The sequence below is a fragment of the Buteo buteo genome, chromosome 12 (genome assembly GCF_964188355.1).
Source record: "Buteo buteo chromosome 12, bButBut1.hap1.1, whole genome shotgun sequence".
NCBI lineage: Eukaryota > Metazoa > Chordata > Aves > Accipitriformes > Accipitridae > Buteo > Buteo buteo.
Window position 1 is genome coordinate 12,080,479 of NC_134182.1, and position 16,203 is coordinate 12,096,681.

The following is a 16,203-nucleotide window of genomic DNA, read 5'->3' on the forward strand; positions in this document are numbered from 1 at the left end:
GTGCATTATCTGCCTTACCTGAACACCCACAGGAGAATAGGAAAATCTATAGGTTTATTTTACTGTGTTTTACATAGACTCTCACTAATTCCTGTGAACAAAACGGCACTGATTTGTTTTGCTATCAGCCATTAGGTATAACAGAAGGAAGGTGGAATAGACTACTTAAGTCAGCAAAAGAGAGATGTGCACCACAGGGCTTCATAAGCAGTGCCAAAAAGAAGATCTCTAGAACGCTTCAAGTCATAAAAGCCAAGGACAAGAAGCATTGATTAGGTAGGAAGGATTGTCTTCAAGAACTAAATGCAAAGTTCAGAAACCCAAGGTCTGAATTAGGCTTGAAATGTTTTGTTTATTAAAGGAATACATGTAAACACCAATACAACATAATACATGTTAAAGGAAGGAAAAAAAAAAAAATAGAAGCAGGATTTTTTTTGTGCAGTTAATTCCAGACTGTGCTTCCTTTAGCAAAACCGTTATCCAAGTCAGTGGTAAGGTTACAAACACCTATAGAATCTCAAAGTCTCATTTTTGGCAAGACATCTTGCCAAATGCCCCATTCCTTCTAGTCTCCATGATCTAGATTTCCTCACTACTAACATACTTGAAAAAGGAATATTTCTGTGTCATTAACTAAACCAAATGTTTGCAGTGAGAGTGACTGGTCATCTGGTTCCTGCTAGAACAGCGTTTTCCTTCTGCTGCTCACAGAAACCAGCTTGTGCTTCTGTGCTATTGTATCCTGCCTCTACTTGCAACCGGCACACGGGCACAACCTGAACAAGAGAGCATTTTAAAGTAACATGGAAAATATTTTTTTTACAGTTATCGCCAGGCAAATGCAAGGGGACAGATCAATGTGGGCAATGACATTATCTCGTGGTTGGGCTAGAGAGCCCCAGGGATGGAGTCAGGTGGCCGAGGGAAGGGAGTCTTCCCTTGAGCAACGAGCCCTCTCTCGAAAGTCACAGCCAGGGCAGTGCTGGAAGGAAGCTCTGGATCAGCTTGGTCTCCGCATTAGAGATTTCCGACCCGCTCGGCACAGGAAGTTGTTCCTGTGGCTCACCTGAGGGAGTTCCTGTTATGAAGCCAGAGGGTGGTAGGTTGAAACACGGTTTCTGAGAGTGATGTAATCTTGGACAGCACTCCATAGGCAGTGATACTAGTGACCTGGTTACAACCTGCGGTGTTGTTACAGCCCCTCTGCTGGCCTGGTGATCACAAGAAAGGGAAGAAAGAAAAAAAGAGGGGAGTGGAATAATTTAAAAAGGAAAAAAAGTTTCCAGATTTCCTTTGTTTAAGTGAAGCATTTTCCTTTTCCACTTTATTTGAATACACCAACCTGGTGTCTAACAGATGGAGACTGTGCAGATGCACTTTTGGGAGTGCCCATAAAATACACTGCTAAAATACAAATGGAGGGATACTTTTTTTTTTTAGTTGTAAATTCAATAATCATTGCTGTCACCTCACTTTCCCAAAGGAATTTGCCCTTTGTTCTCCGGATAAAGCTGGGGAGAGGAAGAAAAAGGAACAAAAAAAAAAATAAAATAGTGAGAGCGAAGTGAACATTTAGGAAAAACCCCACAGATCCATAATCTGTAAAAGCATCGCAGTGTACAGCGTTTGTACGTCAGGAACCCATACAAGCATGGCCGCTTAGCACCAACAGCAGCGCACAGCAAAATATTCTGCATGTCTTGTATTCTTCTCCCATTCTCCAGACCTTTCTAACAAACAAACAGGTCAGCTAATTGGCTCATGCCCAAGTCTTACCCACTAGGGTTTGCTCAGAGATGTCACTTAGTCATTTGGCATGAGCAAATCCCAGGCTTCTTCCTGTTCAAGCAGCCGAGTGGGTGAAGGCTTTCTTTGATTTATTAAGACTATTAACAAACAGGAGAGTTCAGAAGCTTCCTCAAGCAGAAGAGCACGAGCAGAAAGGTTTTTTCCTGAAATAGCAGCTAAAAATAGGACACTTGGAGGAAGCAAAGTTCATTAAGTGATAAAGTGGTGGCTGCAGTGATGAGAAGTATTTTTCCTTTTTTAATCTATACATTTATTTAGCATTATGTATTCTTGCTCCTTATTAGAGTGCTAAAGAAGTGTTTATCCAGCTGAGGAAAAGAAGATTTCCCTTTCTGTAGTGACTTTAACATGTAGCTCATCAAATACAACAGAGTCTAGTTTTAAACAGACATTGCCAGCCAACAAAGTACAACATTTGACAGTATTATGTGCCTTTTATATGCTCTTTCCACAGTGGGAAATGATATGCCATTTTCAAGACACATTCCACAGTATTATGCAACAGCTTTCTTAATTTTTAATGTATATATTATTTTTAACGTGTCAACTTTTGCATAAAGCATTTTAGTATTTTATTCAGCATATACCATTAATAAATTATTTGCTCCTTCCTCCCCCCGCTCCCCCAGATCTGCACTTAGCATAGGAAAATGGTCTACTGACACTATAAAAGATACTTTCAACTGGCACAGTCTATAGACACTTCCATCATCAGACAAAGCACCAGGAGCACATTCCTGTTTCTACTTAGTCAACAAGCTGGCAGTGCTAAACATGCTGTCCAGGAGTTTCATCACAAACCACCCTTTGTTGAAAAGACTTACACACACGTAGCAGCCAGTTGCAGTAAAAATAAGCTCGCACCCTGTACAACCAGTGATTCTTGTTAAAAGTGTTCACTTTTGGCCTGATTGCTCCAGCATCCTTTAGTCATCACATCCAAATGGTTTGGGACATCGAAAGGAAGCAAGTCAGGGTGCTTCTGTGCCAGAGAAACTTGTCCACTTGACCTGAGTTTGTTCAGAGGGCACACATCTCTCATCTCAGCAGATCTGCCCATTCTATAAGGGCAAAAAACGGATGAGATTTGATGTCTTCAACACCAGCAACGCCAGCACCAAGACGCTCCGCAGGATTAAACTGCAAAAGCTTGATATAAAAGGAAAAATATATATATATGATTCAGTGAGTAAGAACAAAAACAACTGCTTAAAAGTTCCAGAAAGGTCTAAGGTAAAGGACATCCTACCGTTTTCCTGCTCTATGAATTACTTTCAAGAGTGCAAAAGCATACTTGAAATTCCTAAAATCCAGTAAATGGAAGAAGACTCTCCTTTCCTTGAGTGTCAGTATTACAGTCTTCAGAGACTACTGATCACAGCATGCAATTCCCTGAAGCACTGCACATTGGGACTTCATTTTAAGTGTAACCTTATTTTAAAAAAAAGAGCAGCAGCCAGAGCCTGCATTGGTAGAACTCTGGACACTGCATTTGCTTCATGTTAACCTTTGCTCACACCACTGCGCTACAGCTACATTGGGGACAGTGGTCTGTAACTTTCTCTTTCATAAATTGTAAGTTGGTCCTAAAATACCAGTACATTACAGCCAGTTCTCTATTTAAAAAAAAAAAAAAAAAAAGTTTTAAAGAGTCCTACAAATGGACTAAAATTGAAAAATCAAAACCCCAGTGAAAGAAACAAAACAGTGCAATGGCTTCATGGAAATTTCCTAAAATTCAGCACTTCATTTGCTTTTTAGTTGTACATCACATGCTGAATTCATGTGAAAAGGAAATCACAATATTTACATCTGTTTAAAGATACCAATCCATATAAAAGGGAATGCAAAGGTAATACTCCAAAGAGACTAATAAAGACACACAAAAATATTTTGCAGGTTTAGAGAACTGTTTATACTCTATTCAATTACAGCCAGTACAAAGGCATGATTTCTTTCTTGCTTTTTCTGCAACAGCTAATAGGATAACTTCTCCCAGTTGTCACTTGGAACAATGTGCATTCATATCTTAATGCACTCAACATCTAAGTGAGTCTACATGCATAAACATAGGAATTTACACATTTTAAGATGGCTCTGCTATTTGCAGTCATAATGTCACATAGTAAAGGTAGCTCAGTGACAGTGAATAGTGCTACTCTGGTATCTTCTACAAGCCAGCAGAAACAGATGCAGCCAGGGTGTCTCTGCCTTCTGTTGAAATACAACCAGCACCAGTAGGGGGAAAGTAAGCACGGACACTTATTTTCTGGAGTTTGTCCTTCCAGAAGAACTTTAATCTTAGAAAGCAGATGCAACAAAAACTGCAACAGATACCTATTGAAAAGCCATGTTGCATATTTTGTTGGTAGTAAAGCCTGGAGGTGCCTGAAAAAAATACTGGGTGCAAAATACCAAACCAACATAAAAACAACAATTTCATCTTTCATGAGAAATAAACAGATCTCTGTTTTCTTAGAAGCTGGCTAAATGAAGGAGGTGTTTACAATGAAATCACCTGCACTGGAAGCCACAGCAGGAGACAACGTCTGACACAGTTTTCTGTATAGCTGAACATTGATCACAGTTATTCTGTGATGCTTTGACCTGTTTACCCTTGGCAGTGGAGGGAAGGAAAGTCGCAATGACAAATTGCTATCCATGCCAAGAGAGCTTTCTTCCTTTTCCTGACAAGGCTTCCTCAACAATGAATGGCAGCTTCCTTGGATAGTCACACAACAAAAATGTGATTTACTAGCTCATATAGCCGAACCTCCACCAGATAAGTCACCACCCTACACTAGAAGGCTTAATGTAACAGGCACTGGGGTGACTGTTCTCTGAACAGATATGGCCTTGTAATATATCTGTGAGTGGCAGAGATATATTTGCCACTTAAACCACAAGTGGCAAAAGAGCCACTCTTTGGCATATTTAAAAATAGGCAATACATTAGTCTGCAGTGAAGAACAATCATACATTGGCAGGGAGAAGTGGACTGGACGACTTCATTTGTCTTCACTTCTAGTCTTAATGGGAGGAATTCCTTTCATCAAGTGTGGTTTTGCTTTCCCTTAGCCATTTGAGTCCTGTAGCACCTGTGGGTGAGGGTAACAATTTGCTACCATCTAAGAATATACATGCAGATTATACAAAAATGGGATTTTTCTTTAGTCACTTCCCTTTCTACCTTTGCCAGAAACACAGACACACATGCTTTCACCTTCAGTGACTTCATGTCACCTAGTCAAAACAGGAGGTCCAAACATCTACTTCCATTTCCATTAATTATTTCACATTAATGGCACAGAAATCTATCTGTTACTGGGTCTTTTGACTCACTGAATTTTCAAAACCTCTTTCCTTCATTTTCTTCAAGAACTATTTTTTCCACTCTGTCCTGTTCAAATCTATATCTAAGTGATGTCATTGTTTATGCATCCACTAGCAAGATACTCTTCAAAGCCAAACAACACGGTTCACATATATCACTTATTCTGCTCAAGTGGAATAGGTCACATCCAGGCTCCACCTCCTCAGTTAGGTCAAAATTAACTAGAAGGAAGATAGCATTACCTGAAATTCAAGACCCTGTACTACAAGTTTATTCTCTCAGTCACGACTACCTAAAGCTAAGAGTAAACAAATACCAGCAGTCAATATTATTCCCATTAGTTTGAAAACGGTGTATCAGTCTGGAAGGTTGTCTATATTTTAAGGTTTCCTACTCTGCCTTTTGTCCAACCTATGAGTTATGTTCTTATTACAAAAGTCATTGTATTCACAATTTAAAGTACTTTTCTTAACAAATGGCACCCAGATGATTTCCTGGACAACAACTACAGATTTTCAACCACAGCAAGGTCATAACTTCTGATCAGCGTGTTACAGGTTTTATAGTACTTAGAGCTATCTTGCTGAATTGGCATCAACATTTTTTAGTTTAATTCAATTCATGACAAATGTTTCCATGAACATTTAGGACAGAATTCCTAAAATGTTCATGCATCACCAGCAGGTGTTTCCAAAGCAGTCAGCATTGACCAAACTTGTTCTTTGAAGAAATGGCAAAGCACTCCAGTTTTCTACAGAGACACCTGGCAGCAGAAGTCAAAGTTTCCAGATGCAACAAGACAGCTGGGCAAAATTCATCAGTACTGACAAAAGACACATCCACATTCCTATCAGTAGCTTTCTGTTTTTACATTTCCTGCACCAGAACAAATTAGGTAGATTAAGTATTTGTCCAGTCTACACATGTACCTATAGAAAACAAATACCTGCTGAATCAGTGATCTGGCCTCCTTTGATACATGGTCTGGTATACTCAAAGAAGTATGAGTGTTTATTCCTGATGGATGGCACTCAACCAGAGTCTGGAGGAAAAAAAAAAAATTAAAAAAAATATCAAGGCAAGCAGATACATTTATTAATTAAAAAATTCTAGTGTTGGATTATCTCCTAGTATACATGCAAATTAACACACACAGCTAAAATTTCAGTGCATTCTAGTATGAAGTACTGATTCTGGGAAGAATGTCTACAGGCACTGATGTCCCCCTGGAGATATGGGTTTAGAACATTTATGTCTTAGTGCTGGTACTCTATTGCTCAAACTTGAAGAGTCTGGGAATTTGGTGGACTTTGCTTTCTTCATGCAGAACTGTCAACTAATCACCAGTTTGATTTGGCTGAGCACTCTTTGTCTCAAAATACCAAATCAATGTGTAACAGCAACATATGGCTCCTACACTGTCCCGGGACATAATACTGAAAGTATAAGGGCAAAAGTTTTGTAAATGTGCAAAAGGAATGTTAGAGAACTTTGATTTCACTGTGGTTAAGAGGGCAGCATCGTTTTGGGTTATTTTTTCAGCCCTGAGTTTGATACAGCTTTATCAAGTTGTTCTGCTGAAGCTTGAGCACGTTTTGTTTCTCTGGTCCCATGCAGACCAAGCAAATTGAGGGTACTCAGGTCAGCAAAGCACATCTGAGAAAGACAAGCAAGGAAATCACAACTGGGCATACCACTTGTGAGAAACTACTGGCCAAGAGGTCAATTTTATGAAGTAACTTGCCCCCAGCCCTACCTTTCCAGTGAGGAGTTCAAAAAGAATGGCACCCAGGCTCCACCAGTCACAGGCTTCTGTCTCTTCTAGGATAGCGCCAACCTCTAAACAAGAGACATTTCAATTAATATTAAAAAGGTCAGTTACACCTTCAAAATTAACATATATTTACAAGGTGACTGTTTAATGCTGACAGAACATATACTAAATACCACAGAGCTTTCATTATGCCTGCAATTTAGTTAGCCCTTTAGCCACCTACAGATTGCATTGTTCAAACACAGCAACACTATACGTTTCATGCATAATTTGCCTTTTCCGTGCATACATAGGCATTTTCAAGACTTGTAGGCATTACAGTTCGGATTCTTCTATACTGGACTAAAACCAGACAGTGACATACAGTAAAGCAAAACGTACTTAGAGAATTTACCCTGGTCAGAAGAGCTGGACTGACCAGAGTGGCCTGATGCATCCATAAATGCAACAAAAGGGAGGTTATAATAGCCTACTGCATGCCTTAATTTTGTCTTAGAGGGCAGGATTTGTCTCATGGCTAACCTACACCCTTTGCTGGGATCGCCATGGGACGCTTTTCACAATTGTCTCTCTTGTCTGTTGGGAACCAGATAAAGACACTACTTCACATAGCCTAACCAAAGCCAGCAACTGTGTATTGCTGCAGCTCAGCCCAAATTGTACCTAGGTACGAAAAGTTGTTTTCCCCAGCATCCAGCCAGCACCCAACACTCTTATTGCTGTCCATGCACAAGAGACAGCAGAGAGGTGAGATGGGAGTTACAGAGTCCCTCGCCATACACATTCACATATTCAATAGCATGATGCATGCAGAAAACTTGGCCTTCACTGACTCAGGCTTTAAACTACAAAAATTATTAAATACAAACGCACCACACTGTCTGCTCTAAAACAGGCAGAAAAACAGATTGCAATGAAGATGAAATCTTCATTTTGACTGTCAAAAAAATGCAGAAGCTGCACTAAAATAGCTTTGGTGGCAAAAGCCACACCAGCTTCCCCGCAGAGGACAACAATTAGCATATAGTCACATAGTCGTTGCTGTGAAAAGCATTGCGGCATGTTTGAAAAATCTTGCTCATCATTTTATGGAGCTTAGCGTGAGCATGGCCAAGGAGAACTACAGATGAGTCACACTCCGGGGTCAGAGAAAGGAAGGCAGTAGCCCCAGACCTCCCCAGCTGCAGAGATGCACACACACGCTGAGCACGGGGGCGTGCAGAGGGCTGCCCCCTCGGGCAGCTGCCACACAAGCTGGAAGATGCTCAACACCTTCTAGGACTAGGCTGAGGTTGCTGTTGCAAGAGCAACAAGGAAGGATGGCTCAGACATAGTTTCTTTAGGTAGGACATCCCTCACATTGAAAAGTTGATTACAGTTAATGGCATTTGAATGCCCAATACATCACTATAAGGGTGCCACACATTAGAATTTATTCCATTCTTTACAGATTAATACTTCTATCAGCATTGAGAAACTTTTACACAGATATAATGGTAGCCACATAAGGAACTGTATCAGCATAATTACATGCATTTTTAAAACGTTTTAAGATCCCAGGCAAGCATCCAGATAAAGTTGAAATTATGGTAAATTGAGAGAATTTGTGTAAAAATCAAAATCTGTTCTTGCAATTTAATTTTACATCCCTTCAGAAAGGCAGACCTTCTGGGTAACCGCCCTTTAATAAAGGAAAACAAAAAAACCAAACTTGGGCCTTTCCACATGAACCAGCTGGTGAAAGGTTTTCATAGCATCTCTCAGTGAAACCTACTGAATGGAAATGCCTTCCCAGTCTGATCGTGATTTCCTAGTGTTGTATGTTCCAATCATGTACATTCAAAAACAAGATGTCATGAATGGAAAGTAATATCTAAAACCAAATACTTTAGGCTTCTTTAGAGCAGAGTTTTCTTTCCCATGTGGCTTTAATCCTGTGGATATTCTAGACTAAGAGAGCTTTCTTCCAAACAAGTGAAGATTTTTATTTTTTAAATTAACTTCCACACTTATTCCAGAATAAGACCAGTAAAGCCAAGAGTTAATAAAGATTGACAACTACATTCTCAGTTCCTACACTACCATTAACTTTACCATATTGACACATCTTAAATTTTAGAATAATGCCACAAAAGGAGATAACCCATTCTTCCCCAAAGACATTCAGGGGGATAGGCCTCTTGAGTTACAGCCCAATATAAAAAAAATATTGTAAAGGCGAAAAAAACCCATCATTCTGAGCACAGGGAAATGAAATATTATGAAAAATTCATTTCTGAGTTTTGGTATTATTTCCTTTTATGTTGACAGTCACAGATGCTGATCCAGTTCTTCGAAGCACCAAGGTTACACTGCCTTCTTTCACAGAATCCCATACTGTTCATTATGGGAAGTTGATGTAACCTCAGTTACTTCACTGATGAAGAAAATGGACACAGAGTAAGAGTCAAAAGGTAAACTGAAGTCCATTTGTCCAAAATCCAAGCTTGTATTTTCAACTATAAGAACATTTTCAATATATGCCAAGTCAAAACAAATGTCATTGCAGATCTCTCTTAAGAGAACAGCACTGAACTCTTCCATCCACTTTTGACCGTGACCAAAATGACACAAGTGGGATAAATTGAGAACAGTCAAGTAACATAGATTTCTCCCTGGACTGAAAGGCTCCGGCTGGGTTCTCATGCACACAGCAGAAAGTGCAGGACAAGTCATCTGAACCAACACAGAACAGAAAACAGAAAACTCAGCTGCGGGTAACATCCAAGTATCCTTTTTTACAAAAACTAAATTTTAGCTCAACTTTTCTCCCATTACCCAATGTCTGCTTTCTTGCTGCTTTCCCTAGGTCCCAAAGTTTCCTTAGTTCAGATTAAAATAAATATTTTCCTTTAAAAAAAAAAAAAGAAAAAATTCACTGTGAATACTACAAATAAACAGGTGTTGTTTACATTCCCGTACTTCAAACAAGTCACATTACTTCTGATGCACTGATGCAGTATGCTGATCATAATAAGTTCAGGATTTCACATCAATATTACTGCATTTTACCTTGACTACACATCATGGGAAAATTTAGAAACTATAGATTATTAAATGCTTTCAAGTGATACAGAGTAGCTAGCTAATGTAATATACCACACAGGGCATATGTTTTTTTTTAAAGCTTTAATATTGCAATAAATCTGAACTACAATATCTGCCTTCACTAAGAAAACATTTTCATCTCAATCCATCAGCAAAGTAATTTAGACAATAAACGGTAGCGACCCATAAGCTTAAGTGAATAACATGGGGATATTTGTGCCAATTCTTTACTTCATGAACCTTGAAATCAAGGACTTTGTCCACATTTGTACAAACACAAACATGCACACACATGTGCACAGTGTTGGTGTTTCTAGGACTAGCAGTACCAAATTTGCAGAAAAAACATTCATATCATTCTCAAGTACAAAAATCCTTTTAAATCAGAGAAATAAATAAGCAGGGTGAAAAAAATCAGTAGCTCTTCCAACTTTACTGCAACTTCATTAAAAGGGAGAGCTTTCTTCTTTCTCCCTTCCCAATGCGCACCCATACAACATCTCGCACCCAAGTAGCACATGTCAACAGCAATGCTAAGTTCCTGCACAGAAGCAATTTCAACAGAAGCCATTGGGGTAACTGAAGGGAAGGAGATTTGTAAAACGTTATCAGGTTCAGATGGAGACAGATGGTACAGGTAAACACCTCCACTACCCTGCACTGTCCTCCTCCTAGAGCAGCCGGTCTCAACTGAAAGCCCATTTCTTTATGGTTTCCATACTTATCTCAATAGCTGCATTATACACAGCAATACCTTACTTCCTGACAAGGGATACATAGCTGACAACGCTCTGTATTTTTAAACAGAAGTGCCAGTTCCAAAGCAAAAAAAGCAGAACTTCACCTCTCTTGAACATACAACCTTGATAAAGTTATTAATCTTAACACCAAGGCTGATTTTCTCATTCTTTCTACAGCACCTTAACCTGAAATACAGCCTTCATGTTAAAGGATTTCAAAGGTTTTTACTACCTACACCTCAAACATTTTCTCCCAAATACAGTTTCCTCCAGGGTTGACAACAAGGCCTCCCAACCAGTACACACAAACACTAGTTAACATAAAAGAAGCCAGGCTTAAAGGTGGACGTAGACATTCACTGTACAACTCAGGCCAGATGGCTTGTGAATCACCAAGAACAAAAACTCGATCAAAAACTGTGTAGGATAAACTGTAACATCCAAAAAAATGCATCTGAAGTCAGCGCACAAGAAAATAGGCTCTAGGTGGAAGTACTGCTTCTCCAAACACCTAAGAGTTAGGAACAGCTTTGTCTTGAGGTGGTTTTCCTAGAATTAAGACAAGAACCATTTGACTGTTGGTGGATTGATAAGAATTTCAAAACCTGAGGAGGCCCCTCTTTTTACCCCATGTTTCAAGCAGAAACAGCATAACTTCAAGTATTGTTTCTGCACTAAGAAAACAAGGAGACCCATCTGAACTACCATCAGGTGTCTGAAACCGTTCAGGAGGAAATGGACTTGTCCAACATCCTGAAAACATCAGACACAATGTTCTTCCCTTCTGTGGCCATTAAGATAAACAGTATTGCACGAAAAACCATTAGAGTCGCTTCAGAAATTCTATTTACCTTACACTCATTTAATTTTAAAAGCTTACTATTTTATCTTATTTTAATATCTATATATGTAAAGAAGCATTTGCAGAGAACCAAGTAAAATGAGTCCAAGCTAATTTACTCTAGGCAGACTCAGTCAGCCAAGATATCATAAGATACAGTCACTAAATAACACATCACACAAGCAATCTGGCCATAATGCTTTGCCTAAAATGCTTTAGCAATTTATAAAACACAGTATTGAACCATCTACAGTTAAGTAAAAAAAGTTTATCATGGTCTTTAAACAATAAAGTAGTGAGGCAAGTCCAATGAACATCTGCCAAGATCAAATGGAGTATGAAAATAGGAAGTTTCATCTTAAAGGCATTCAAAAACATATGAGCATCTATGTTCCTCTTTGGAAGAAATTTCCTTATGTTACTAAAAGAAAAAAAAAATTAGTAGAGGAAACCGTGTTCTTTCTTCCTTTTAGCAGCCCAAGATGGAATTAAAACTTCCTCTAAAATAATCAGGTGACAAAAGAGACAAAGAAACTTTTTACTGCTCTGTTATCAAAACAAAGCAGACACTAATTAACGTTTCAGCTAGCTCCATTTATTTTCAAAAGGCATTTTCTATCCTATCTTCTTCAAGGTTTAGCCCCATCTGTAATAATTAAAAAAATTTAAAAATAAAATAAATAAAAAACAAAAACAACCACACCACACAGGTAAATTACACTTTCTTCCAGAGTTATTAACTGGCTTTTATGTCAGCCAGACTAAAATACCAGATTTTTACAAATCAACAGCTTCAGCCCATCTTACTGCTTATTCCAGTTACAGAGCCTATGAAAACCCACGTGCTTCACCTGAAACATGTAGTGTACTTACAACAAGCCTGAATGCCAAACCACATCAAACTATTTTCAGAAAATACCTGATTCTCTCCCCAAACCCATGCTTTCAATTACCTACTCCACATTCATGACATCGCTATTTTGGGAGCAGTCAGTTGCCGTTGTTTTCCGTGGGACACTCAGGTGTCTTTGGAGAGCTATACCACTCCAAATGGTGGTTGTAAAGTTGTTACTCCCAGCTTCATAATAACCAGTACTTTTTCTGCAGCTCCAGACCTTTCCTCATCATTCACCCCAGCCATATATTTTTCATGCAAATCCTTAGTCCTCTTTCCTATTGCCAGGCCTTTTCAAATCAAGCTAGCCCATGCTTCTGTCTTTACTGCTTAAAGCTCATTCACCTGCTCTGTTTTTTCCTTTCCTTTTGAGGATTATACTGAGACATTAATGTCAAACAAAAAGCTAGGACACAGTCACAGATAAAATCTAAGAAGTCCAGTCTAACACTATAACCACGAGACCAGCCCACCCCTCGACACCTCTCAGGGTCAATGGCACTTTAATCTACCACAGTTATTTTGCTTCTTAAACAATCTACTCAAATTAAATTACTATAATACAGAATAGCAGATATAATGAGTGCCTGCAAACTCCTACTGAAAAACACATACGCAAATAATATGCAGGTTTTCCAGCATCAAATATCTATTTGGTAAACAGAGGCAAACCATTTTTTCCTTTTGCAGTAAATAAAAATTATAGCATACAGGCTAATAATAGCAACCTAGCAATTTTTATTTTCATGCCATATGTTTTAGGTTATCAGCTGCACTTTGCATCTGTATTTTCAATTGTCTAAGAGTAGAAGTGACATCTTCATTTGGGAGCATAAAAATCAGGTTTGCATTGAAACATTTTGGTCTTCTTTGGAACAAAATCCTTTACCCACAAAGCCTTCTTTTTGCTTAGGTTTTGTATTGTGTACAATTAGTAGCAGGTTAAATAAAACCAAATATACCATATATTTACATGTGGGCTTCTGTGAAGGCTAGTTTGTATAAATAAGGCTTGATTATAGCACACAGCTTATGAAAGCATCAGAATAATATGATGCATTACTGATGGCCAGTTTCTTCCTTACATTTTCTATGCAGCTAAGCTCCCTTTGGCTTTATGATCTCAGCAAGCAAATCTCCAGTTTTTAGCAAACACAATCTGGTGAAAACTCATTGTTTGGACAAGAAAGAAAAAAGACTCCAAAGGCAGCCCAGTTCTGAAATCTCATCCTCTGAAAACACTACAGGGATGTGACAGAACGCATCCCCGCTGCTGGAACAAGAAGTCTGAGAGTGTGAATAAAACATCTCATTCACGCATCGTATTTACGCAAGATGTTAGACCAGCAAGCCGCTTCTACAACATGACACTTCACAGGTTACAACGAAAAAGTACCTGAAAGTTTCTCTTTATGAGTAAATCCTCAACTTAATCTGTTTTAGTTGAAGACAATCTTGACTGGGCTGTGGCTATGGACAATTTTGTCTTTCTCCCAGGTATTAAGGATACTATGAAGGGGCTTTTTTTAAAAAGTTACCAATTTGATTTTAAAAATCATGACTATCAAGAATGGAATATAATTATTACTCCATTTAAAAGGTAACAACTCTTTATACTTAAGATCACAAAGTTGGCAAAACTGATACTTAAATAACAGAAGGTGATCATTTGCATTTCAAAATTCATCTATCTTGCTTTTCCCTCAATTAGACCAAAACATGTTGATTCACAGGTTTGTGTGTGTGTTTGTTTCTTTTTTAAACTTATTTATAGAGCAGAATAATGGCCCCCCTGCTAGGCTGGCATTTGGTCAAGTTTCTGTCTGTGTAAATTGAATCTGTTACTGGAATTTTCCCCCCTTCAGAATACCAAGGCACATTAACCAAGAGATAAAGAGATACATTGCTGATACTATCAGTCACCAGGCAGGTGGATAATGAGAGGGATTTTTTGTTCGTTTTTGTGGGGGTTTTTGGACAAATATGTGATAAGAGTTCTCAGGGGGCATGGAGAGCAAAGGGCTGTTTAAACAGAAGTGAATCACTCTCATCTGATCTGCTAATAACTTTGTATTCAGACATCAGCTGCTTAGCACACTTTAAAACATTCAGAAAACAAAATTACTATAAAGAGGAGGAAAGTTAAAGGAAAAACCCCACATGAACCTCACATTAGTCAGCTTAACCGTATTAACGCAGCAGAAATTCTCATTTACAAGTGCTTTAATTTCTTCTTTAAAAGCAAATAGGTTATTCTTGGCCAAAACCCTCACAGTTTTACTTGAAGTGGTGTTGAGTTTATAGGGGATGATTTATAATCCATCATTTCCCTTGTGGGTTAGAGAAACAACATTTGACTTATCATAGGTGAACAGCAAAGATTTAGTTTGGCCATTAATCAAAGTATAGCACAGGCGCTACTTTTAAGCATCTGCAGATAGCTTTGTTGTTGCAGTAGTTGGTTCAGCATGAACTTTTTTTTTATTGAGTAGAACTACGCAGGAGTAAAGAGAGTTATCCAGCTTTACCAACAGATTCAACAGCACTATAACACACCACGACTCTGAGCTTGCGAGTACAATCCTTGATATGCAAATCATTACAAATAAACGCATCTTCCGTCTCCAGTTCTTATGTGAAGTTAGGCAAATTAGAGCCAGCAAGTGGAACAGCAAAATCCATTAATGGTACAATGCCACCTGCCGTCAATAGTGGAGAAGTGCCACTTCTTGCAACAGATTGAGCCCTGCTTTTAATTTATGCACGATATAAAATGACAATTGCAATTTCATACAAAATTAATTATATTGCTAGCAGGGAATGGTATGCAGCTTTTAAAATTATCTCTTCCCTCATCTTCTTGACACTTGTCCATTTATGATGTTTGCGTTTGTTCTATTATTTTATATATATAGTGCATAATCTCTTCTACACACGCAGTCACATTGCTTCTCTGCTTTTTGTAGGATAACAAGAGCCGAGCAAGTCCTTGCTATTCATCATGGCCAGGATTTGATCACTGTTTCTGTACCAATACTACCTTGCATTGCTTTAATACAAGGTTACAACTTGGGGTACTGAAAGCCTCAAATACAAAATCCTAGATCCTGTAAGCAAGGTCCACATAGTTGGACCTTTATTCTCCCCGGGGTCTGAAAAGCTTCAACATTAATACATTATTATCCCAGCCCCTCCAGGAATTAGATTCTGATATATAGAAATTGTAGAATTTAGACTCCATGTTTTCCGTTAACCAATAAAGCAACTTAAAATTTAAATATGTCCTCAGGTGCTTCACTGCTAAGCACTTTATAACTTGTGCTGTAAAAAAGTAGCACCTGAAACCTTACCAGTTAAAAGGATAAAATTGTTTCAAACACATTCTTACATCTTTCATATAACTCTGCAATACAATTTACCACCTATTTTAATATCCTGCAATCTGTTTAAATTTCATATTCATCCTCACCTTTTTCTGCCTCCAAAATTTGCTCCTCAAAAATTCATGCAGAAAAAGAGCTGCATCCCAAGACTCATCATCTGTTCTCTGTCTCCAATGCCCTAAAAGACCGTGTTTTGATAAAGACATCTTCCCTTTCTTGCCTACTTTTAACAAGTGCATTTAAATAACAAAATGTTGAATTCACATAACATACAAGTTATCATATCCAAATCCTGTTCTATCCTGAACTCTGACGAAAACACACACCAAGCTGAACA

General features: G+C 38.5%; 1 protein-coding gene across 15 annotated transcripts in view; it reads right to left on the reverse strand.

Annotated features, from left to right (window-relative positions):
- Positions 1-332: 332 nt before the first annotated feature.
- The window catches only part of RPS6KC1 (ribosomal protein S6 kinase C1), a 93,543-nt gene continuing 77,672 nt past the window's right edge, over positions 333-16,203 (reverse strand). For 14 of the 15 annotated variants that reach the window (XM_075042673.1, XM_075042672.1, XM_075042670.1 and 11 more), the window contains 3 exons: positions 6,903-6,985; positions 6,093-6,188; positions 333-2,961 (listed from right to left, as the gene is read on the reverse strand). In XM_075042673.1, coding sequence (XP_074898774.1) covers positions 2,851-2,961; positions 6,093-6,188; positions 6,903-6,985 — 290 coding nt within the window. In that variant the 3' untranslated portion in view covers positions 333-2,850. The remainder of the gene's footprint in view (positions 2,962-6,092; positions 6,189-6,902; positions 6,986-16,203) is intronic. The other variant, XR_012652467.1, reaches the window with a different exon arrangement.